Source organism: Oncorhynchus keta, chromosome 19, assembly GCF_023373465.1.
Source record: "Oncorhynchus keta strain PuntledgeMale-10-30-2019 chromosome 19, Oket_V2, whole genome shotgun sequence".
NCBI classification, from domain to species: Eukaryota; Metazoa; Chordata; class Actinopteri; order Salmoniformes; family Salmonidae; genus Oncorhynchus; species Oncorhynchus keta.
In genome coordinates, this window is record NC_068439.1 from 45,963,404 (window position 1) to 45,987,759 (window position 24,356).

The window sequence follows — 24,356 nt, forward strand, 5'->3', positions numbered from 1 at the left end:
CGACGCCAGGACAGCGGAGTCAATCACACCTTCCGGAGACACCTGAAACCCCACCTCTTCAAGGAATACCAGTAAGGGTAAGTAATCCTTCTCACCCCCCTTCTCACCCCCCCAACAAGATTTAGATGCAGTGGCTGTTCCACTGGTTGTCATAAGGTGTATGCACCAAATAAGTCGCTCTGGATAAGAGCGTCTGCTAAATTACTTAAATGTAATGTAAATGAAATGAAATTTGCAACAATGTTTCTCATCGTAACTTTCCCAAAGTAACATTCCCATTACAGTAGCACAGCAACAAGTGTTTCTCGGGTATTATGATTATTTCACAGCCGTGCTCAACTCATCTAAAACTCTTACGAAAAAATACTGCAGTTAGAGTGCAGTACAACTGCAGTTATAAACTGGGTGGTTTGAGCCCATTCGGATTGGCTAAAAGCTGTGGTATATGAGACCGTATACCACAGGTATGACTAAACATTTCGTTTTACTGCTCTAATTACATTGCTAACCAGCTTATAATAGCAATAAGGCTCCTCCGGGGTTTGTGATACATGTGTCCAGGAACTCCGCGTTGCGTCGTGATTAAGAACAGCCCTTAGCCGTCATATATTGGCCATATACCACACATCCGCTCCTCTGGCCTTATTGCTTAATTAGGGTGCAGTATAACTGCAGTATGCTGCAAATATTGCGACCAAAATAATACTGTTTTTCCTGAAGTTATTTTGCAGTGTAACTGCAGTTACAGTGCGGTATAACTGTAGTACAATGCAGCTATTCTGCAATTGCTGCGTCCAAAATACTACAGTCTACTGCAGTTACTGCACTTTTACTGCAGTTTCAAAACAGCAATATTGTATTATATTGTATAACAGCGAATTGTAACGAAGCTTGTTCTGCAAAGATGTAACCACGGACATCTTCGCAGCTCAAGCGGACTTGAAAGATTGCACACAAACAGTTACTTTTTCACCTCAAGAGCAACATACCATTTCCATAGGATTCCAAGTTTCCTTCAAATCCCATCACCTCAAATACAGAAGAGCTCCCCGTGAACAGGTTGAAGAAGGGAAATGCCCGAATCCGAAACCCACACGTTGGGCATGGAGGATGGAAAGTAAACGTTGAGCTTGGCGCTTTGAGAAATAGAACCGCTTCCCTTGCGTTGTTGTTTTGGGACGTAATTTAACCCTACTAGCAACAACTACTGAATGGGCAATGACTGTCCCCCTTTGAGGACCACAGTTGAAAAGCTTTTATCAGTTGGTTGTTACCTTCCTGTCTCCCCTCCCCCAAACCAAACTGCCCCCAAACTTACCAGCATCCCCATCACGTCTGTCCAGAGTTTGGAATAACTGTCAGACACCGCGCCGCCCGCCTCGGGTTCTACGAAAGCGGCTGCCTGGTCGCCTTGACCCTCCATAATGTCTATGGTTATGAAGTATTTCCTTTAGCGCACATTTAATCCGCGATCATACACAATTGGTTGGCTACAAAAACGGTGGCGACCCGTGGTGGGTGACAGACACCTCTGCTTGAGAAAGTTGTCCCTAATCTCAGCCTTGTCCCTGTCTCATTCAGTATTCATTCCTTGGGAGAAAAAATGACTGCAGGATTGAACGCTCTCCAAATATCCCCAGACCTGCTTGTGAAGTGAAACAAGTGCCCTAAAACTCCGGGGCAAGTTGAATATGTGCCCTTTACGCGAATACATGCACTACATATTGCAATAAAAACTTATACAGCTCAGTCAACACAGCAGAAGCCTGGTTCCATTGCATGGATTCCATATGAAAAATTCACTTGGTTGAGCTCCCCGCAGCACCGTGCCCTTGCACTGAAAATATCCACCTAGTTGTCTTCTTCCACTATGTCCGGAGAGAACAAAGTCAAAACGAATAAAAAAACTCAATCACGAATTTAGAGACATATTTCCATTTAACAGCAAAGTAAGATAAAACGCCCGAAGACCTTGTTCCTTGTCTGTAATTATTCACGCTCCCTCCTCTAACAGTGATCTCCAGCAACAGTTCGCTCTAGTTCACCCGACTGCTGTAGTAGCAGCTCACTCCTCCCAGTAAAAACACTTAGACAACAGAAATGTCATCTGGTGTCAGTCTCCTCTGCTCTAACCAAAGGAAATCTTCAATCGATGTAGTATATTTCGCAAACTTCTCAAAGCCAGTAAATGTGGTGGGACGTTGCCAGATGGACGTACAACTACTGGAATGCACAAAACATTAGGAACACCTGCTCTTTTCCACCACATAGACCAAGGACGGGCCAAATTAGGCCCACAGAGTAATTTTAACAAAAATACACAACTAAAAACTACCGAGGTGCAATTTTCGAAATGTGTTTGTACATCAGCAGTCACTTAATTAGAACTGGCAGCAAAACATTTTTAGATTGGTAAATTTGTAGTGAATGACAGCAAACATTTGCCTCCAACCTATGGAAAAATGTGTAGAATTGCAAGAAAATAAAACTGCATTTCTTTTCTCTCTGCCTGCGGAGAAAATGAGTAATATTGCATTCAATTAGTTATAAAATGGCATAATATTATCTCTGCACAAAGACAAAATGTGTTACATTTCAGGAAATATGGATAACGGTATGCAGATCCATGAGCCAACTTGTAGAGTCCATGCCCGATGAATTTAGCCTAATTTTTTTGTGTACTCAGTTTATAAACCCTTTGTTAGGCTACTTAGCGATTGTCCTGTTGCTTTTCAACCATTCTCCACACAATTTTATCAAAACTAAATATTTTTAGGACAGGTGATGTAGACAATGCCCTATTAGCAAATGAGGAAACTTCACAGAGCCCAGAAAGAAGTATATAAAATAGAATAGACTACACATTGAATTTCTGAATATATGTATAATGTATGGGTCCCACTGTACCACAGCAATAACAGTGGAAAAACTACAAACCTGTCCACTACATTATAATATTTATGTAACTACATGTCATTGTAGCATGAGGCAGCTTGATGTACACGTACACCAACTGGAAAGACGCTAGTCTATCGCATGGCCTTACCTCCTTAACGCTGATTGCCAAGTGGAGACGCATAAGGTCCCATTTTTACAGTCTTTGGTATGACTCGACCAACTCACAACCTTCCAATCTCAGGGCGAATGCTCTAACCACAAAAGGACACTGAATTGGTCCACTGCTTCATGTAGGTTAGTGTAATTAGTGTAATGATGACAAGAAAATCTGCAGAATGTTTATCCACTTATTTACAGTAGTTATCCCTATGTGTAAAAACTACCAGACGTCATAGAGTTTTAAATAAAACCAAATTATGCTGCATACAATTCTGAATTCTACAAGAACATAATCTTGCACCTGGCATACATCTCTGGATTCTACATTGTGTTGAATGGATGATTAGGTGTTTGTGTTGCTCTACCGGGCAACTACTGTAGCCAGGCCCACTGAATAAGTATTGACTGTGTCTCAGTGCTGCCAGAAGCACGCGTCTCTGAGAGAGCAGCGTGTCTGGTGAACAGCAACAGCTGCCTGGTCTTGTGACAGATTCCGAGAGAGACAGAGAGAGAGAGACAGAGAGAGAGAGAGACAGAGAGACAGAGAGACAGAGAGAGATACAACCTAAAACCCTGGCCTACCGTGTGTCAAACACTAACAATAACCACCAGTCATAACTGGTAATGTGGAATGGATAATGACACATTCGATCTGCCCCGAGGCTACTTAACTCCAAACTTTATGTCGTGAAACGTGATCAGAGGCTCTTTGAGGATTACAGGGGTGGTGTGTTATATTCCTGTAGGTGACGGTCACTCCTCCATTCCCCTGTTCTCTCCACCACACACACTAATTGGCCTAATCTGCACAAACCACCGAGGCTAGACTATGGACGGAGAATGTCTTCCACAGGCCTGTGACTAGCAGCAGCTTCTCAACAGTGTCCTGCTAACAGTCTAAACACATAAAACACAGGCTGCACAACCTCAGCTTTGTTCGACCTCCACTCAGAGTCATTCACCACTGACCCAGGGCACTGGCCCTGGGCTAGCCTGCCGGAGGGGAGCTCTGAAATGGTGGGAGTGGGAGGGTTTGGGATGGTGAGTATGTGTGTGTGCACATGCATATGTGCACGTGTGCTTATTTCCCTCACATTATTTTCCTACAACATCAGGTAATGTTGGAGGAACCATGATTATGTCTCTAGAAGCACCACCACCAGCCTTCAACTGCTGAGGTGTTGTGTCCCTACTGGCAACCCCTCTCACTTCCTTGTTCCATCCTACCCTTCCCCCACTACAGGATAGGTTAGGACAGGTCACAGGATACGCCCCTCACTGTGCCCCACCTGTAATGGCTCAAACAGAGGGGTCAGCTTGCTAATGAGGGGAAAAGAGACAGTCTGTTGACTCAGAGCACACATTAAACACAGCCTCTGTTAATGCATAAAAGTGTGTGTGCACGCATGTGTGTGTGTGTGTACCTGGCTGTGTAATCTCGTTCCTTTTCCATCACCTCCAGATAGTAGGTGTCATGTTGCCAGATAAAACCCTCTGTTGAGGCAGTCAATACTGCACTTACTGCTTCCTTCACCAAGGCCAATCTCCATTGAATGCATACAGCAGGGATAGGCAACTGTCAACTTTAGTTGAGGGTTAGAATAGTAGAATACTACACAAGTTGCAATTTCAAAATTTGGTTGAGTGCATCAGCTGTTTCTCAGTCACTGACGGGCACTCAATTAGCCCATGTAGCAAACATTTTGTAGATTGGTAAATTAGTCTAGCGGACAGCTATATACACTTATAGTAATCAAGGTTGAATTACCGACCGGTGAGCCCCCATTGATTTTGTTTGTTACTCTCACTCTGATATATTAAAAACAGCAAATGTGTAGAATTGTAGCAAACTTGCAACATTTTGGCAACATTTGTAGAATTGCAGGAAATTCACTTTAAAACAGAGGGGGAGACCAACAACATTTTGGTTTGGGCGCCCAAAAGGCTAGGGCCGGCTCTGATCGCATGAGTGGGTATGGATTTGGGTACATAAAAGACAAGCCCAGCTCATAGTCTTCCCCACTTCAGAGTGAGGATGGAGAGGAGCAAGGAAGAGAAGTGTGTCCCTGGATAACATTAGAGCCCTGTGGCCCTGACAGACTTACAGATATTACACATGACATGATGACCCACATCCACACACAACTCACAACCAACCCTCTCACTAACATGTATGGGTCTTTTAGCCAACGTATAATAACATATCATCTATGTCACTCCTCTAGTCATCAACTCTGTGATAAAGACAACAGTCCTAAGGGGGATCAGAGAAGAGATATGGTACATAAGAGGACAAAGAGGGAGTGGAGGAAGATAAAGTGAGGCAGAGGAGTGCTGGACCTCCCTAGTTAGTGAAAGTGACCCATGGAGGTCATTGGCCCCTGGCCTGAAAATAGCCCCCAGAGCTCATGACCCTGTCGGGCAGGAGAGATAAACAATCTGGTGGAGGGACAGACCCAACCAGACACACAGGAAGAACTCTGTTTTATTACTGCACCACAGGATGCTAGGGCCACAGAGAGAAATGGTAGTACCATGGTAGTACCATATAGGGACTGCTACTAGTTATGTACTCCTATGCTATGGGAACTACTACCGTGTAACAACAAAATATCTGTGGCATAGTATATTTAAAATGTGTTAAGTGAAAATATATATTTTAATTTCATTACTTTTTATGTTTCATTGCAAAGACAATCAATGTGGCACCAGGGTGATATGCAACAAAAAGTATGTTTGTTATAATCATATTTCTTCATATGTCTCTGGTTTCCTGGTTAGATAAATAAAAAATATACATTTGATTTGTATTTTAGGGCAGGCTTTCTCCCAGTCATCCCTGTGTTGTAGCTATTCTAATTAAGCCCTGTGTTTCTCATTTCCTAATTCTTTCACATGATAATTGGGGACCATGGTTCTCCAGCCTGGTCTCATACATATGTAACCTATTAAATGTAAATACGGGACACTCAAATTAAAAGGGAAAGGGAAGGGGGATACTTAGTAGGTTGCAAAACTGAATGCATTCAACTGAAATGTGTCTTCAGCACTGGTGATTGACGTCATTTCCGGTCACAACTTGCAGGCTTGTTTTCGAATTGCTGTGCGTTTTGTTGCCAACCTATTTTGCTACCTGACAACTTTACGGGTTTCACTTTTTAATTACCGTTCATATATTTATTTTTTCCTCAACTTTTTCACTCCGGACGCTTTATCTGGACACGATTTGTCAGGACCTCCAACAGCCGAAGCTAAGTAGTAACATTAACATGATGCCTTCTAATTGCAGCCGCTGTGACAGCCTTACGGCGAGGATAGCTGTACTGCAAGCCCAGCTTCAGACGCAATCGTTAGGCAAGGGTAATTTCAGTGTAGGAAAGGATGAAACAGCGTCTGTGCCACCAGTAAGTGCAGATAGTAGTATAAATCCCCTGGCACAGTCCCCGCAGCCGGACAACTTTCTCACGGTTTCTGGAAGGAAATGCTGTAGGAACGCTCAACCGGTGTCGCTCATTCAGCAGACAGAAACTTTCAACCGGTTTTCCCCATTAAGCAGCGGGTCGGTGTCAGAGGCCGAGTCTTCTCTGGTCTCTACTCCTCCCGTTACGGGGTCTGAGACGCCGAAGCTTCCCACCATTAGCTCTGACAAATTGAAAACTCTAGTCATTGGCGACTCCATTACCCGCAGTATTAGACTTAAAGCGAATCATCCAGCGATCATACACTGTTTACCCGGGGCAGGGCTACCGACGTTAAGGCTAATCTGAAGATGGTGCTGGCTAAAGCTAAAACTGGCGAGTGTAGAGAGTATAGAGATATTGTTATCCACGTCGGCACCAACGATGTTAGGATGAAACAGTCAGAGATCACCAAGCGCAACATAGCTTCTGCGTGCATATCAGCTAGAAAGATGTGTCGGCATCGAGTAATTGTCTCTGGCCCCCTCCCAGTTAGGGGAGTGATGAGCTCTACAGCAGAGTCTCACAACTCAATCGCTGGTTGAAAACTGTTTTCTGCCCCTCCCAAAAGATAGAATTTGTAGATAATTGGCCCTCTTTCTGGGACTCACCCACAAACAGGACCAAGCCTGACCTGCTGAGGAGTGACGGACTCCATCCTAGCTGGAGGGTGCTCTCATCTTATCTGCCAACATAGACAGGGCTCTAACTCCTCTAGCTCCACAATGAAATAGGGTGCAGGCCAGGCAGCAGGCTATTAGCCAGCCTGCCAGCATAGTGGAGTCTGCCACTAGCATAGTCAGTGTAGTCAGCTCAGCTATCACCATTGAGACCGTGTCTGTGCCTCGACCTAGGTTGGGCAAAACTAAACATGGCGGTGTTCGCCTTAGCAATCTCACTAGGATAAAGACCACCTCCATTCCTGTCATTATTGAAAGAGATCATGATACCTCACATCTCAAAATAGGGCTACTTAATGTTAGATCCCTTACTTCAAAGGCAATTATAGTCAATGAACTAATCACTGATCATAATCTTGATGTGATTGGCCTGACTGAAACATGGCTTAAGCCTGATGAATTTACTGTGTTAAATGAGGCCTCACCTCCTGGCTACACTAGTGACCATATCCCCTGTGCATCCCGCAAAGGCGGAGGTGTTGCTAACATTTACGATAGCAAATTTCAATTTACAAAAGAAAAATGACGTTTTCGTCTTTTGAGCTTTTAGTCATGAAATCTATGCAGCCTACTCAATCACTTTTTATAGCTACTGTTTACAGGCCTCCTGGGCCATATACAGTGTTTTCCTCACTGAGTTCCCTGAATTCCTATCAGACCTTGTAGTCATTGCAGATAATATTCTAATCTTTGGTGACTTTAATATTCACATGGAAAAGTCCACAGACCCACTCCAAAAGGCTTTTGGAGCCATCATCGACTCAGTGGGTTTTGTCCAACATGTCTCTGGACCCACTCACTGTCACAGTCATACGCTGGACCTAGTTTTGTCCCATGGAATAAATGTTGTGGATCTTAATGTTTTTCCTCATAATCCTGGACTATCGGACCACCATTTTATTACGTTTGCAATTGCAACAAATAATCTGCTCAGACCCCAACCAAGGAACATCAAAAGTCGTGCTATAAATTCACAGACAACACAAAGATTCCTTGATGCCCTTCCAGACTCCTCTGCCTACCCAAGGACGCCAGAGGACAAAAATCCGTTAACCACCTAACTGAGGATCTCAATTTAACCTTGCGCAATACCCTAGATGCAGTTGCACCCCTAAAAACTAAAAAAATGTCTCATAAGAAACTAGCTCCCTGGTACACAGAAAATACCCGAGCTCTGAAGCAAGCTTCCAGAAAATTGGAACGGAAATGGCGCCACACCAAACTGGAAGTCTTCCGACTAGCTTGGAAGGACGGTACCGTGCAGTACCGAAGAGCCCTTACTGCTGCTCGATCGTCCTATTTTTCTAACTTAATTGAGGAAAATAAGAACAATCCGAAATTCCTTTTTGATACTGTGGCAAAGCTAACTAAAAAGCAGCATTCCCCAAGAGAGGATGACTTTCACTTTAGCAGTGATAAATTCATGAACTTCTTTGAGGAAAAGATTATGATTATTAGAAAGCAAATTACGGACTCCTCTTTAAACCTGCGTATTCCTCCAAACCTCAGTTGTCCTGAGTCTGCACAACTCTGCCAGGACCTAGGATCAAGAGAGACGCTCAAGTGTTTTAGTACTATATCTCTTGACACAATGATGAAAATAATCATGGCCTCTAAACCTTCAAGCTGTATACTGGACCCTATTCCAACTAAACTACTGAAAGAGCTGCTTCCTGTGCTTGGCCCTCCTATGTTGAACATAATAAACGGCTCTCTATCCACTGGATGTGTACCAAACTCACTAAAAGTGGCAGTAATAAAGCCTCTCTTGAAAAAGCCAAACCTTGACCCAGAAAATATAAAAAACTATCGGCCTATATCGAATCTTCCATTCCTCTCAAAGATTTTAGAGAAGGCTGTTGCGCAACAACTCACTGCCTTCCTGAAGACAAACAATGTATACGAAATGCTTCAGTCTGGTTTTAGACCCCATCATAGCACTGAGACGGCACTTGTGAAGGTGGTAAATGACATTTTAATGGCATCGGACCGAGGCTCTGCATCTGTCCTCGTGCTCCTAGACCTTAGTGCTGCTTTTGATACCATCGATCACCACATTCTTTTGGAGAGATTGGAAACCCAAATTGGTCTACACGGACAAGTTCTGGCCTGGTTTAGATCTTATCTGTCGGAAAGATATCAGTTTGTCTCTGTGAATGGTTTGTCCTCTGACAAATCAACTGTACATTTCGGTGTTCCTCAAGGTTCTGTTTTAGGACCACTATTGTTTTCACTATATATTTTACCTCTTGGGGATGTTATTCGAAAACATAATGTAAACTTTCACTGCTATGCGGATGACACACAGCTGTACATTTCAATGAAACATGGTGAAGCCCCAAAATTGCCCTCGCTAGAAGCATGTGTTTCAGACATAAGGAAGTGGATGGCTGCAAACTTTCTACTATTAAACTCGGACAAAACAGAGATGCTTGTTCTAGGTCCCAAGAAACAAAGAGATCTTCTGTTGAATCTGACAATTAATCTTAATGGTTGTACAGTCGTCTCAAATAAAACTGTGAAGGACCTCGGCGTTACTCTGGACCCTGATCTCTCTTTTGAAGAACATATCAAGACCATTTCGAGGACAGCTTTTTTCCATCTACGTAACATTGCAAAAATCAGAAACTTTCTGTCCAAAAATGATGCAGAAAAATTAATCCATGCTTTTGTCACTTCTAGGTTAGACTACTGCAATGCTCTATTTTCCGGCTACCCGGATAAAGCACTAAATAAACTTCAGTTAGTGCTAAATACGGCTGCTAGAATCTGACTAGAACCAAAAAATTTGATCATATTACTCCAGTGCTAGCCTCTCTACACTGGCTTCCTGTCAAAGCAAGGGCTGATTTCAAGGTTTTACTGCTAACCTACAAAGCATTACATGGGCTTGCTCCTACCTACCTCTCTGATTTGGTCCTGCCGTACATACCTACACGTACGCTACGGTCACAAGACGAGGCCTCCTAATTGTCCCTAGAATTTCTAAGCAAACAGCTGGAGGCAGGGCTTTCTCCTATAGAGCTCCATTTTTATGGAACGGTCTGCCTACCCATGTCAGAGACGCAAACTCGGTCTCAACCTTTAAGTCTTTACTGAAGACTCATCTCTTCAGTGGGTCATATGATTGAGTGTAGTCTGGCCCAGGAGTGGGAAGGTGAACGGAAAGGCTCTGGAGCAACGAACCGCCCTTGCTGTCTCTGCCTGGCCGGTTCCCCTCTTTCCACTGGGATTCTCTGCCTCTAACCCTGTTACGGGGGCTGAGTCACTGGCTTGCTGGGGCTCTCTCGTGCCGTCCCTGGGGGGTGCGTCACCTGGGTGGGTTGATTCACTGTTGTGGTCGGCCTGTCTGGGTTGCCCCCCTTGGGTTGTACCGTGGCGGAGATCTTTGTGGGCTATACTCGGCCTTGTCTCAGGATGGTAAGTTGGTGGTTGAAGATATCCCTCTAGTGGTGTGGGGGATGTGCTTTGGCAAAGTGGGTGGGGTTATATCCTTCCTGTTTGGCCCTGTCCGGGGTGTCCTCGGATGGGGCCACAGTGTCTCCTGACCCCTCCTGTCTCAGCCTCCAGTATTTATGCTGCAGTAGTTTATGTGTCGGGGGGCTAGGGTCAGTTTGTTATATCTGGAGTACTTCTCCTGTCCTATTCGGTGTCCTGTGTGAATCTAAGTGTGCGTTCTCTAATTCTCTCCTTCTCTCTTTCTTTCTCTCTCTCGGAGGACCTGAGCCCTAGGACCATGTCCCAGGACTACCTGACATGAGGACTCCTTGCTGTCCCCAGTCCACCTGGCCATGCTCCTGCTCAGTTTCAACTGACCTGAGCCCTAGGACCGTGCCCCAGGACTACCTGACATGAAGGCTCCTTGCTGTCCCCAGTCCACCTGACTGTGCTGCTGCTCCAGTTTCAACTGTTCTGCCTTATTATTATTCGACCATGCTGGTCATTTATGAACATTTGAACATCTTGGTCATGTTCTGTTATAATCTCTACCCGGCACAGCCAGAAGAGGACTGGCCACCCCACATAGCCCGGTTCCTCTCTAGGTTTCTTCCTAGGTTTTGGCCTTTCTAGGGAGTTTTTCCTAGCCACCGTGCTTTTACACCTGCATTGTTTGCTGTTTGGGGTTTTAGGCTGGGTTTCTGTACAGCACTTTGAGATATCAGCTGATGTACGAAGGGCTATATAAATAAATTTGATGTGATTTGATTTGATTTGATAACCCAACCCCTTTGAATCATATTAGAATGGTATGTTACATTTGGTATGGTTACATTAGACAGAAGGTTTCTTAAGACAAAACAAAATGAGGGTGGTGGTTGGGGTAGAGGGGTTGGTGTATGAAAACACATTTCTAGCAACCTTAAGGTTGTGTGTTTGAATCTCATCACAGACAACTTTAATATTTCAGCAACTTTTCAACTACTTACTACTTTTTAGCTACTTTGCAATTACTTAGCATGTTAACTAACCATTCCCTTAAGCCTTTAACCTAACTCCTAACCTTAACCCTAACCTTAATCCGTTACCCCTAATCTCTGACCCCAATTCTAGCTAATGTTAGCGTTAGCCACTTAGCTAACGTTAGCTACTACAAATTGCAATTCGTAGCATGTCATATAAATTGTCATTTGTAACATATCATATGAAATGGATGATGGATATCCACAAATGAATACATACCATACTAAAAGTAACATATCATACTAATCGGAGTGTCCCGGATTTACGTTTACTATGTTACTATGAGTCCAGGTTGGGTTCTCTGTCATTATACCAACGAATACTAGTTTCTGATTGTACATTATTTTCCTGTAATGCACAGTATATCAGCACAGTAGACTTCAATGGCTACAGTTAATTCTTAAATGTTCTACGTTTGAGCTGCTTTTGAAAGCAAAAGTCAAATTGAAAACATTTTTGGCATTGTTGAATTCGATTTTCATAATAGCAAGCTTTGACTGATGGTTTGTTTAGTTAAACTAGCAAGTTTGTTTGTTTGGTACATAAGGCAACTACTGTAGCTATCTAGTAAACTTGCTAGCTACTTCAGTGGATGTTGAACACATTTCTACCTGCAAATGAACACATTTTTAGTGGCAAATATGTTCAATTATAACCATGGTATAAAAGGGATAATCAACTCGGGGTTCTCCGGAAATTAATATGGTCCAGTTGCCAGGACTACGAATACAAATTCCATCGAGACACAGTTGCCATAGAGCACACAAAAAACGATACATACCTCGGCCTAAACATCAGCGCCACAGGTAACTTCATCAAAGCTGTGAACGATCTGAGAGACAAGGCAAGAAGGGTCATCTATGCTATCAAAAGGAACATAAAATTCAACATACTAATTAGGATCTGGCAAAAAATACTTGAATCAGTTATATAACCCACTGCCCTTTATGGTTGTGAGGTCTGGGGTCCACTCACCAACCAATAATTCACTAAATGGGACAAACACCAAATTGAGACTCTGCAGGCAGAATTCTGCCAAAAATATCAGTGTACAACGTAGAACACCAAATAATCCATGCAGAGCAGAATTAGGCCGCTACCCGCTAATTATCAAAATCCAGAAAAGAGCCATTAAATTCTACAATGACCTAAAAGAAAGCGATTCTCAAACCTTCCATAACAAAGCCATCACCTACAGAGAAATAAACCTGGCAAAGAGCCCCCTAAGCAAGCATGTCCTGGGGCTCTGTTCACAAACACAAACAGACGCCACAGAGCCCCAGGACAGCAACACAATTAGACCCAACCAAATCATGAGAAAACAAAAAGAGAATTACTTGACACATTGGAAAGAATTTACAAAAAAACAGAGCAAACTAGAATGCTATTTGGCCCTAAACAGAGAGTACACAGTGGAAGAATACCTGACCACTGTGACTGGCCCAAAATGAAGGAAATCTTTGACTAGGTACAGACTCAGTGAGCATAGCCTTGCTATTGAGGAAGGCCACTGAAGGCAGACCTGGTTCTCAAGAGAGGACAGACTATGTGCACACTGCCCACAAAATTAGGTGGAAACTGAGCTGTACTTCCAAACCTCCTGCCAAATGTATAACAATATTATTTCCCTCAGATTACACAGACCCACAAAGAATTCAAAAACAAATCTAATTTTGATAAACTGCCATATTGTAACGGATGTCGTTGGGAGAAAGAGAGGAGGACCAAAGTGCAGCATGGTAAGTGTTCATGATGATGTTTAATTAAAACTCAGAACACTAAACAATAAATGGCCATGTGAATTTACAAAACCAAAACAGTACCGTGTGGCCCAAACACTCACACGGAAACAAACACCCACAAACCAAAATTGAAACCCAGGTTACCTAAGTATGATTCTCAATCAGAGACAACTAACGACACCTGCCTCTGATTGAGAACCATACTAGGCCGAACACAAAAACCAACATAGAAAAACAAACATAGACTGCCCACCCAAACTCACGTCCTGACCATACTAAAACAAAGACAAAAACAAAGGAACTAAGGTCAGAACGTGACACATATCTACTGGGTGAAATACCACAGTGTGCCATCACAGCAGAAAGATTTGTGACCTGTTGCCACAAGAAAAGGCCAACCAGTGAAGAACAAACACCATTGTAAATACAACCTATATTTATGTTCATTTATTTCCCCTGTGTAAAGGATATGCGCTGAGAGTCGGGAAGCCAGTTAATAAACGGAACTTAAAACAAAACAAGAACCTCGAACAACGCACAGACATGAAACAGAAACAATAACGCCTGGGGAAGGAACCAAAGGGAGAGACGTAGGACGAAGGTAATCAGGGAGGTGATGGAGTCCAGGTGAGTCCGATGGTGACAGGAGTGGGCCATAATGAGCAGTCTGGTGACCTAGAGTCCGGAGAGGGAGCACACGTGACACCCTGTATATACTGTAGACATAATATAACATTTGAAATGTCTTTATTCTTTTGGAGTCTAATGTTTACGGTTCATTTTTATTGTTTATTTCACTTTTGTTTATTATCTATTTCACTTGATTTGGAAACGTAAACATATGTTTCCCATGCCAATAAAGCCCCTTAAATTGTAATTGTAATTGAGAGAGATAGAGAGAGAGAGAAAAAATGTGTGATAAGCGGCACAACACACAGCGATCAGTATGAAAACACTAAACACCGCACACAGCATATGGTATGTCAACATACATCATCTGAACAGGGAATGGTTATAGATGCTCGGTTAGAGCTGCTCAACTCTGGATAGGAATGGAATATGATAACTTACACACACTAAAATGGTTTCAGAATGCTACAGTTTGATAGAGACATTTTTGGATGATAACCCAATTGCATTCTTTGCTCAGACTGAGATGGGATGAGGATGAAATAGCTTGTTTCGGTTGAACGCCGAGGGCATGTGGCAACAAAACAACATGTAGGAAAACTGGCACTATTGTTAACTGAGGAGAGAAGCTTTACGTTGTGTATCCTTTGTCTGCACTATGATCGAATGTGTGTGTAGGAGAGAGTGTGCATGAGCATAGATCTATGCTCCAACATACACTTCTGACTTGCATATCACAATTAGTCATCCATGCAATCACGGACGTAAGGGGATTTCAAGCCATTCATGTTTTGTCTCTTCTAAACCAGTAATAGAGAACCAAATCATATTTATGCTAAGCCTCCCAGATTCTCCATGCAATTTGAGTCCCCAGTGTCATGTGTTATGTGTGTGTGTGTATATATATATATATATACACAGTGGGGAGAACAAGTATTTGATACACTGCCAATTTTGCAGGTTTTCCTACTTACAAAGCATGTAGAGGTCTGTAATTGTTATCATAGGTACACTTCAACTGTGAGAGACGGAAGCCCTCTTTAAGAAGCCCTCCTGTTCTCCACTCATTACCTGTATTACCTGCACCTGTTTGAACTCGTTACCTGTATAAAATACACCTGTCCACATACTCAATCAAACAGACTCCAACCTCTCCACAGTGGCCAAGACCAGAGAGGGTGTAAGTACATCAGGGATAAAATTGTAGACCTGCACAAGGCTGGAATGGGCTACAGGACAATAGACAAGCAGCTTGGTGAGAAGGCAACAACTGTTGCCGCAATTATTAGAAAATGGAAGAAGTTCAAGATGACGGTCAATCACCCTCGGTCTGGGGCTCCATGTAAGATCTCACCTCGTGGGGCATCAATGATCATAAGGAAGGTGAGGGATCAGCCAAGAACTACATGGCAGGACCTGGTCAATGACCTGAAGAGACCTGGGACCACAGTCTCAAAGAAAACCATTAGTAACACTCTACGTCGTCATGGATTAAAATCCTGCAGCGCACGCAAGGTCCCCCTGCTCAAGCCAGCGCATGTCCAGGCCCGTCTGAAGTTTGCCAATTACCATCTGGATGATCCAGAAGAGGAATGGGAGAAGGTCATGTGGTCTGATGAGACAGAAATAGAGCTTTTTGGTCTAAACTCCACTCGCCGTGTTTGGAGGAAGAAGAAGGATAAGTACAACTCCAAGAACACCATCCCAACCGTGAAGCATGGCGGTGAAAACATCTTTCTTTGGGGATGCTTTTCTGCAAAGAGGACAGGACGACTGCGCCGTATTGAGGGGAGGATGGATGGGGCCATGTATCGTGAGATCTTGGCCAACAACCTCCTTCCCTCAGTAAGAGCATTGAAGATGGGTCGTGGCTGGGTCTTCCAGCATGACAACGACCCAAAACACACAGCCAGGGCAACTAAGGAGTGGCTCCGTAAGAAGCATCTCAAGGTGTTGGAGTGACCTAGCCAGTCTCCAGACCTGAACTCAATAGAACATCTTTGGAGGGAGCTGAAAGTCCGTATTGCCCAGCGACAGCCCCGAAACCTGAAGGATCTGGAGATGGTCTGTATGGAGGAGTGGGCCAAAATCCCTGCTGCAGTGTATGCAAACCTGGTCAAGAACTACAGGAAACGTATGATCTCTGTAATTGCAAACAAAGGTTTCTGTACCAAATATTAAGTTATACTTTTCGGATGTATCAAATACTTATGTCATGCAATAAATTGCAAATGAATTACTTAAAAATCATACAAATGTGATTTTCTGGATTTTTTCACAGTTGAAGTGTACCTATGATAAAAATTACCGACCTCTACATGCTTTGTAAGTAGGGAAACCTGCAAAATCGGCAGTGTATCAAATACCTGTTCTCCCCACTGTATATGTTACTGGAAATGCTGCGATTCCAGTCTGTTTTATAAGGTGAGACCGACGGGGGAGTTTATGTTTCCGACAAAAGCGAGCTCCCAAATGTACAGACTGCACTGTGTGAAAACGCCTTACGAAGGCTGTGTTTGTGTTTGAGAGAGAGGGGGATAGTTAGAGAAAGAGAGAGAAAAAGAGTGAGAGCGCGAGAGAGAGGAGAACCCACATGCAGATTGCTGAGAGTGGATCACACAGTGTCTGGGCAAGTGAGGAAGTTGGCAGCTGCGTTGGCATGACTTTGGCAGTGCCAGGCACAACCAGGGGGTTTGGGACAGACAGTTAAGGCCCAGCGTGCAATTGTTAATTAGAATGACCAGTTAGTCTTTCCACCGTAGACCTGTGTGAACCAGAATACTCTGGTTCCTCAAGCCAGTACAGACTACACTGTGCACATCAATCACCTCTCTCTCATGCACACGTTTGTACAGACTTATGCACGCACACACGTATGCATTATAGTATGCACACATATGCATGCACGCACACGTGCGCGTGCACACACACACACACACACACACACACACACACACACACACACACACACACACACACACACACACACACACACACACACACACACACACACACACACACACACACACACACACACACACACACACTCTTTTGGGGCTGCAGGTAGCCTCGCGGTTAGAGCGTTGGGCCAGTAACTGAAAGGTTGATGGATCAAATCCCAAAGCTGACAAGGTAAAACATATGTCGTTCTGCCACTGAACAAGGCAGTTAACCCACTGTTCCCTGGGAGCCGAAGACGTGGATGTCGATCAAGGCAGCCCACGCACCTCTCTGATTCAGAGGGGTTGGGTTAAATGTGGAAGACACATTTCTGTTGGACAACTGACTAGGTATTCCCCTTTCCCCCACAGAGTTGATCAGAGTTTAGCGCTATGAAACCAGAGCTGTCTGTGACAGAGGCTCTAGTCAGAGTCAGCCAGCAGCAGTGACACAAAGCACCATAGAACAGGTGACCACGGTGGTGGTGGCATTACCCCAGGGAAGACTGGCACTCTACTCACTGACCTGTTCGACAACACACCACACTGCACATGACCCATACTGACTTATACCACAGACTGCTCTAACTGAGGTTAGAGAAACATACTATGTGAAGCCTATGGTATAGCCTACTGGTCTCTCCTATCATTGCTATGCAGACGACACACAATTAATCTTCTCCTTTCCTCCTTCTGATGACCAGGTGGTGAATCGCATCTCTGCATGTCTGGCAGACATATCAGTGTGGATGACGGATCACCACCTCAAGCTGAACCTCGGCAAGACGGAGCTGCTCTTCCTCCCGGGGAAGGACTGCCCGTTCCATGATCTCGCCATCACGGTTGACAACTCCATTGTGTCCTCCTCCCAGAGCGCTAAGAACCTTGGCGTGATCCTGGACAACACCCTGTCGTTCTCAACTAACATCAAGGCGGTGGCCCGTTCCTGTAGGTTCATGCTCTACAACATCCGCAGAGTACGACCCTGCCTCACACAGGAAGCGGCGCAGGTCCTAATCCAGGCACTTGTCATCTCCCGTCTGGATTACTGCAACTCGCTGTTGGCTGGGCTCCCTGCCTGTGCCATTAAACCCCTACAACTCATCCAGAACGCCGCAGCCCGTCTGGTGTTCAACCTTCCCAAGTTCTCTCACGTCACCCCGCTCCTCCGCTCTCTCCACTGGCTTCCAGTTGAAGCTCGCATCCGCTACAAGACCATGGTGCTTGCCTACGGAGCTGTGAGGGGAACGGCACCTCAGTACCTCCAGGCTCTGATCAGGCCCTACACCCAAACAAGGGCACTAATATGCGTTCATAATAATATATGCCATCTGGCCTGCTCTTACAGTCATGTGTGCATACTCCCAGGGATTGACCCTGTTACAAGGAAGTACCAACTGAGTACAGAAGGACCACGCTCAGCCCAGTCAAAACTGTTCGCTGCTCTGGCTCCCCAATGGTGGAACACACTCCCTCACGACGCCAGGACAGCAGAGTCAATCACCACCTTCCGGAGACACCTGAAACCCCACCTCTTTAAGGAATACCTAGGATAGGATAAAGTAATCCTTCTCACCCCCCCCCTTAAAAGATTTAGATGCACTATTGTAAAGTGGCTGTTCCACTGGATGTCATAAGGTGAATGCACCAATTTGTAAGTCGCTCTGGATAAGAGCGTCTGCTAAATGACTTAAATGTAAATGTAATGTAAATGTATTGACTAGGAGAGAAAGGAAGTGTGTTTTTGTCATCTCAAAATGACAAAAATGTTGGTAGCATTTGAGCCAAAACATGTGTTATCTGTTTGTTTCCTATTGGGACATCAAGTAACGTCTCCCTCCCAAGTCCCCTCCTGTCTGTCTGACTGTCTTCCTCTCTTTATGCCTTTCCTCTCTCATTAGGGTAGCAGGGCTAAGTAGCACCCCCTGCTGTTGGCCCTTATATGCCACCGGGCACAAACTACAGCTCTATCCCTATCTCCTCCCTGCACATACCTGTACTGTATCCTGCTGTATGTACCTCAACTAAGATCCTCTGTTTGGATAAAGGCAGGTTACCTCCTAGGGTTAATGGTAATGGGTGCCACATACCACTACATTAATGTGTATAATTATCGCCTGCAGTTTCATCCAAGGTGAGTTTTACTGTACCTGGGCCTGTTTTACGGGACTCACAATTCTCAAACATACACGTGTGTATGTGTGTGTCTGTATATCTGTGTGTGTGTGTGTGTGTATGTGTACGTGTGTGTTTATCCTGTGTGCTTTAATGGGTTGCTGTACCGTACAGTTAGGGGGGTTGGCCAGACAGAAGCCAGTGGGGCATGGTAAATCTTTGTTTTATAGGTCTTTCTCTGGTCTGTGTCACCCGAGCAACTACTCTAACCTGGTCTCCTGATGACTAGCCTACACAACACTTTCTTGGATAGCTCTCACTGAAAGGGAAACTTTAAAATGTTCTTTATTTTAAATCACACAGTATCATTTTCATTTTAAAGCAATTCATCCTGTAAGTCAACAGCTCAGTCAAATGTCTGTATAAAAGTACTATTGTTCATTAGTTTATAATATTTCATTTCAGGTGTCTTGGGTGAAGAGAAACTCCAAGTTTTACCTATACCAGAGCCTCTATCTCTCAGGGCCCGTGCACTCTCTAATCCTTCCCAGAGGAAACTTTGACAGGCTGACTTGTGTTCCCAGACTAAAGTGGAATGCAATCTGGAAACAATGACTGTGGTGAGGAGCGGATAGGCCTGGGCTTAGACAGACTGGGAAGGGATGTCCTGTACGCTCATCTCTAGAGCTTTACAGACACACACACTGTGTGTAGATGCACGTATGCAAGCAAGCATATGCAAGAAAGTACACACACACACACACACAGACACACACACACACACACACACAGCAATTCTGTCAATACATAGCATTACAAATCATTAAGAATTTTACTCTATATGAAATGGGTTTCACACAATCACCAGCACTCATAAACGTTTACTGTTCCAGTCTGCCTGTGTGTGACAGGTCCTATGTAGATGTATTCTCCTAGAAACAGCAGCAGCAACAGACTGCCAACTTGGTTAATGTTTGGTTATACAGTGCATTCGGAAAGTATTCAGCCCCCTTGACTTTTTCCACATTTTGTTATATTACAGGCTTATTCGAAAATTAATTCAATCGTTTTTTCCCTCCTCATCAATCTACACACAATACCCCATAATGACAAAGCAAAAATAGGTTTTTAGAATTTTTTCCAAATGTATATAAAATGTAAACTGAAATACCACATTTACAGACACGTCTTCTTGAGTATGACACTACAAGCTCGGCACACCTGTACTTGAGGAGTTTCTCTCATTCTTCTCTGCAGATCCTCTCAAGCTCTGTCAGGTTGAATGGGGAGCGTTGCTGCACAGCTATTTTCAGATCTCTCCAGAGATGTTCAGGCGGGTTCAAGTCCGGCTCTGGCTGGGCCACTCAAGGACACTCGGCGATCCCGTGCTTATGCTTGTTGTCCTGATGGAAGGTGAACCTTCGCCCAAGTGTGAGGTCCTGAGCAAGTTCTGGAGCAAGTTTTCATCAAGGATCTCTCTGTACTTTGCTCTGTTTTAAATTTTCCCTCGACCGTGACTAGTCTCCCAGTCCCTGCTGCTGAAAAATATCCGCACAGCATGATGCTGCCACCACCATGCTTCACACTGTCGGGATGTGCCAGGTTTCCTCCAGACGTGACACTTGGCAATCAGGAGAGGCTTCCGTCTGGCCACTCTACTATAAAGGCCTGATTGGTGGAGTGCTGCAGAGATGGTTGTCCTTCTGGAAGGTTCTCCCATCTCCACAGAGGAACCCTGGAGCACTGTGAGAGTGACCATCGGATTCTTGGAGACCTCCCTTACCAAGGCCCTTTTCACAGATTGTTCAATTTGGTCAGGCGTCCTGCTCTAAGAAGAGTCTTGGTGCAGACATGTTTTGGTACTCTTCGCCAGATCTGTGCCTTGACATAATCCTGTCTCCGAGCTCTACAGAAAATTAATTCGACCTCATGACTTGGTTTTTGCTCTGACATGCAGTGCAACTGTAGGACCTTATATAGACAGGCATGTACCTTTCCAAATCATGTCCAATCAATTTAATTTACCACAGGTGGACTCCAACATAGTTGCAGAAACATCTTAAGGAATGATCAATGGTTAACAGGATGCACCTGAGCTCATAGCAAAGGGTCTGAATACTTATGTAAATAAGTTATTTCTGTTTTTCATGTTTAATACATTTTCAAAAGTTTCTAAAAACCTGTTTTTATTTTCTCATTATTGGGTATTGTGTGTAGATTGATTTAAAAAAAAAATCATCAATTTTAGAATAAGGCTGTAAAATAACAAAATGTAGAAAAAGTCAAGGGGTTCGAACACTTTCCAAATGCACTGTATCTCATTCTCACAGCGCTGACAAGAAGACCCCGCCCCTGCGATCACGCCTAGCCAATGAAATGCTTCAATCTCTCGTCCTTCCATACAAACAGAGAAACACTCTGGTTGCTATAGTTAGTGTGTTTCTCTGTGTGTGTGTGTGTGTGTGTGTGTGTGTGTGTGTGTGTGTGTGTGTGTGTGTGTGTGTGTGTGTGTGTGTGTGTGTGTGTGTGTGTGTGTGTGTGTGTGTGTGTGTGTGTGTGTGTGTGTGTGTGTGTGTGTGTGTGTGCGTGAGTGCGTGCGTGTGTGTGTGTTTGTGTGTGCAGTACCCGTCCTAGTGACAGACTCACACATGCCGTGCCAGAGGAGGAGGAAAGGAGGCGTCTCCATCTAAGTGTCTGTCTGCACGAAAACCCAAACTTGACCACACAACACACAAACATTATGCACACTCAGCTGAACCACCACTGATTGCTTTCACCACTTTCACAGGATTTTCTCCCCATCACAAGACCAATGGACCCTGCTTACAGAGCCACAATCTGAACCCAGCAGTGGCAGGCAGTATCTCAGCAGAAAAACTAACTAGAAACAAAAGAAAATACTGTGGTAATATTCCATAATGACGTTTACAGTTTTGCATGGAGACACATAAGACTTAGGCCAGGCTGGGAGTCTGCCAGTCTGTCTGTGTTTGAGCAAAGTCCTTTGTCAGTCATATCAAACAGTGTGGTCTATCTACCTATCTCCAAGGTTATAGAGAGTGCTTGGTTATTTGCACTCTTGCTCCGATGATCAACAGTTCCATGTCACAATGGTTAAGTCTGCCTCGGTCATGATACATCTCTTCTCCTCTAATTGGCTCAATCAGAGCCTATGAGGAGTGGGAATGGGTGAGGGCAAAGGTCACTGTGGCAATGCCATGATGCTTAGAATCTCCCGTGACAATGGTTGCCCCTGACTGAACAGGGCTCATTATGGGCCTTGTCTGATTTTGATTTTGTCCAACCACACCAGACACGATCAGGACACACAGGTTGAAATGTCAAAACGAACTCTGAACCAACTATATTCATTTGAGGTCGAAAAGCATTAAACATTTATGGAAATGTAGCTAGCTAGCTTGCTGTTGCTAGCTAATTTGTCCTGGGATATAAACATTGGGTTGTTTTTTTACCTGAAATGCACATGGTCCTCTACTCCGACAATAATCCACAGATTATAATCCACAGAAACCGAATTTGATTCTAGTAATCTCTCCTCCTTCAGGATTCTTCTTCTTCTCTGGACTTTATATGGCGCTTGGCAACCAACTTTAAGGTGCATTACCAACTGGACTGGAGTGTGGACCTCAGTTCATCTTTCAATCACCCACGTGGTTATATGCTCCTAAAACCTAATGAGGAGATGGGAGAGGCGGGACTTGCAGCATGTCAAGCATCACAAATAGAACCAAGTAGAACGGTTAACGTGCCGAGCAGTGCGGGTGCAATGATTGAATAACATGTACGTGTACTTTTATTTTGCAACGCTCGTGCACGTGACGCGATTGGTGTGATCAGCATGTAGGGATCACAGCAGCCCAATTAAAACACAGTTTTCAGCTCTCGGCTCAACCCTGCTACAGTCTACAAATATCTCTCTCCCTCTGCCTGTATTTCCTCTTGTCTCTTTTGCTCTCTCTACCTCAGCACCTGCCCCTTTCACCAGCCCAGTGTTTTTGGCTTGACAAACACTGAAGCAAACACATGCCTGCACTCACTGACAAGGTTCATTTTGTTAAGGAGGCAAGCAAAGCAGTACGGTCAGTTGTGATTAGTGTTTTGGGATTAACGAGAGAGGAGACCACAGGACCAGGGGCTATGGCCAACCAAGACACAGGTAAGGAGCCTCCTCTCCCCCTTACAGCCGGGCAGCTGCCCCCCTATAACCCTTTGGTTCTCTGGAGCCCTGCGATAATGACTAGGGCCAAATTCTCAGTCCATCAGATTCTCAGTCCAATATACTGTGTACTTGATTGAGTGAATATCAAATGAATTAAATGTTATTCATTGATGCTCTTTAGCAATTCTATTTGATTTGATGTTGATGTCTATTTGTTTTGTATTTTTGATATTTTCTGGGGGCTTGAAAACATATGAACCAGGCAACCAGGCAAGAAACCCTGTCTCCACCTGTCCCCTCCTGTGTGTCACATCAAGGTGACTGCCTGCCAAATACAGGGAGAGAGGGAGGCTGAGATGAACGGCTAGAGGGATGTAAAGGAGGAATGGATGAGAGGTTGGGAGAAGTTCTGTAAGGTGAGGGATTGTGTATGACGGACGAATCCCTGGGGGGGGTTCTGTGTTGGCCTTTGGCAAAACACACACACACACACACACACACACACACACACACACACACACACACACACACACACACACACACACACACACACACACACACACACACACACACACACACACACACACACACACACACACACACACACACACACACACACACACACAAGGCTAGGATCAGCTGGAATCTGTCCAAACTACATACAACATCCCTCTCTCTCTCTTCCCGTTTCCCTCCCACACTCCACTTTAACTCGCGTCCCCTTTTCCACTGTCCCTCTCTTTCTACTCTCTCCCTCTCTCCAGTCTTTCATTTTGAGATGGTACAGTATGTTTTGTACTTTACTACTGTATATGAGGTCTTGAACTTAGGGGCATACCATTGACACAGTAGACTCTAGTGACTAGACTGAGAGGGACTTGACCTTGCTGGACCATGGTCTCAATCTGCCTCATCCTTTCCAATATCGTTGAGCCTGAGATGAGGAGCTGAGACATAAGCCTTAGAAAATTATGCAGCCAAATAGTCAAGTCTATAGAAGCAGCTGTTTCCAAGAAACACTTGTGTTATCTCTATGGATAGGAGATAAGGTAATGAGAGAGGGACGTTAGGAGCAGGGCCTGTCTGTATTTGGA

The 24,356-nt window shown here is 44.4% G+C and overlaps 1 protein-coding gene across 5 annotated transcripts in view; it reads right to left on the reverse strand.

Moving 5' to 3' along the window:
* Window positions 1–24,356, reverse strand: part of LOC118398374 (SAM and SH3 domain-containing protein 1) — a 328,711-nt gene that overhangs the window by 94,575 nt on the left and 209,780 nt on the right. The window contains exon 1 of one of the 5 annotated variants that reach the window (XM_052470651.1): window positions 1,319–2,105. The exons of 3 other annotated variants lie outside the window; for them this stretch is intronic. In XM_052470651.1, coding sequence (XP_052326611.1) covers window positions 1,319–1,423 — 105 coding nt within the window. In that variant the 5' untranslated portion in view covers window positions 1,424–2,105. Of the gene's footprint in view, window positions 1–989; window positions 1,259–1,318; window positions 2,106–24,356 lie in introns of those variants that run through there. One more of the 5 variants, XM_052470652.1, reaches the window with a different exon arrangement.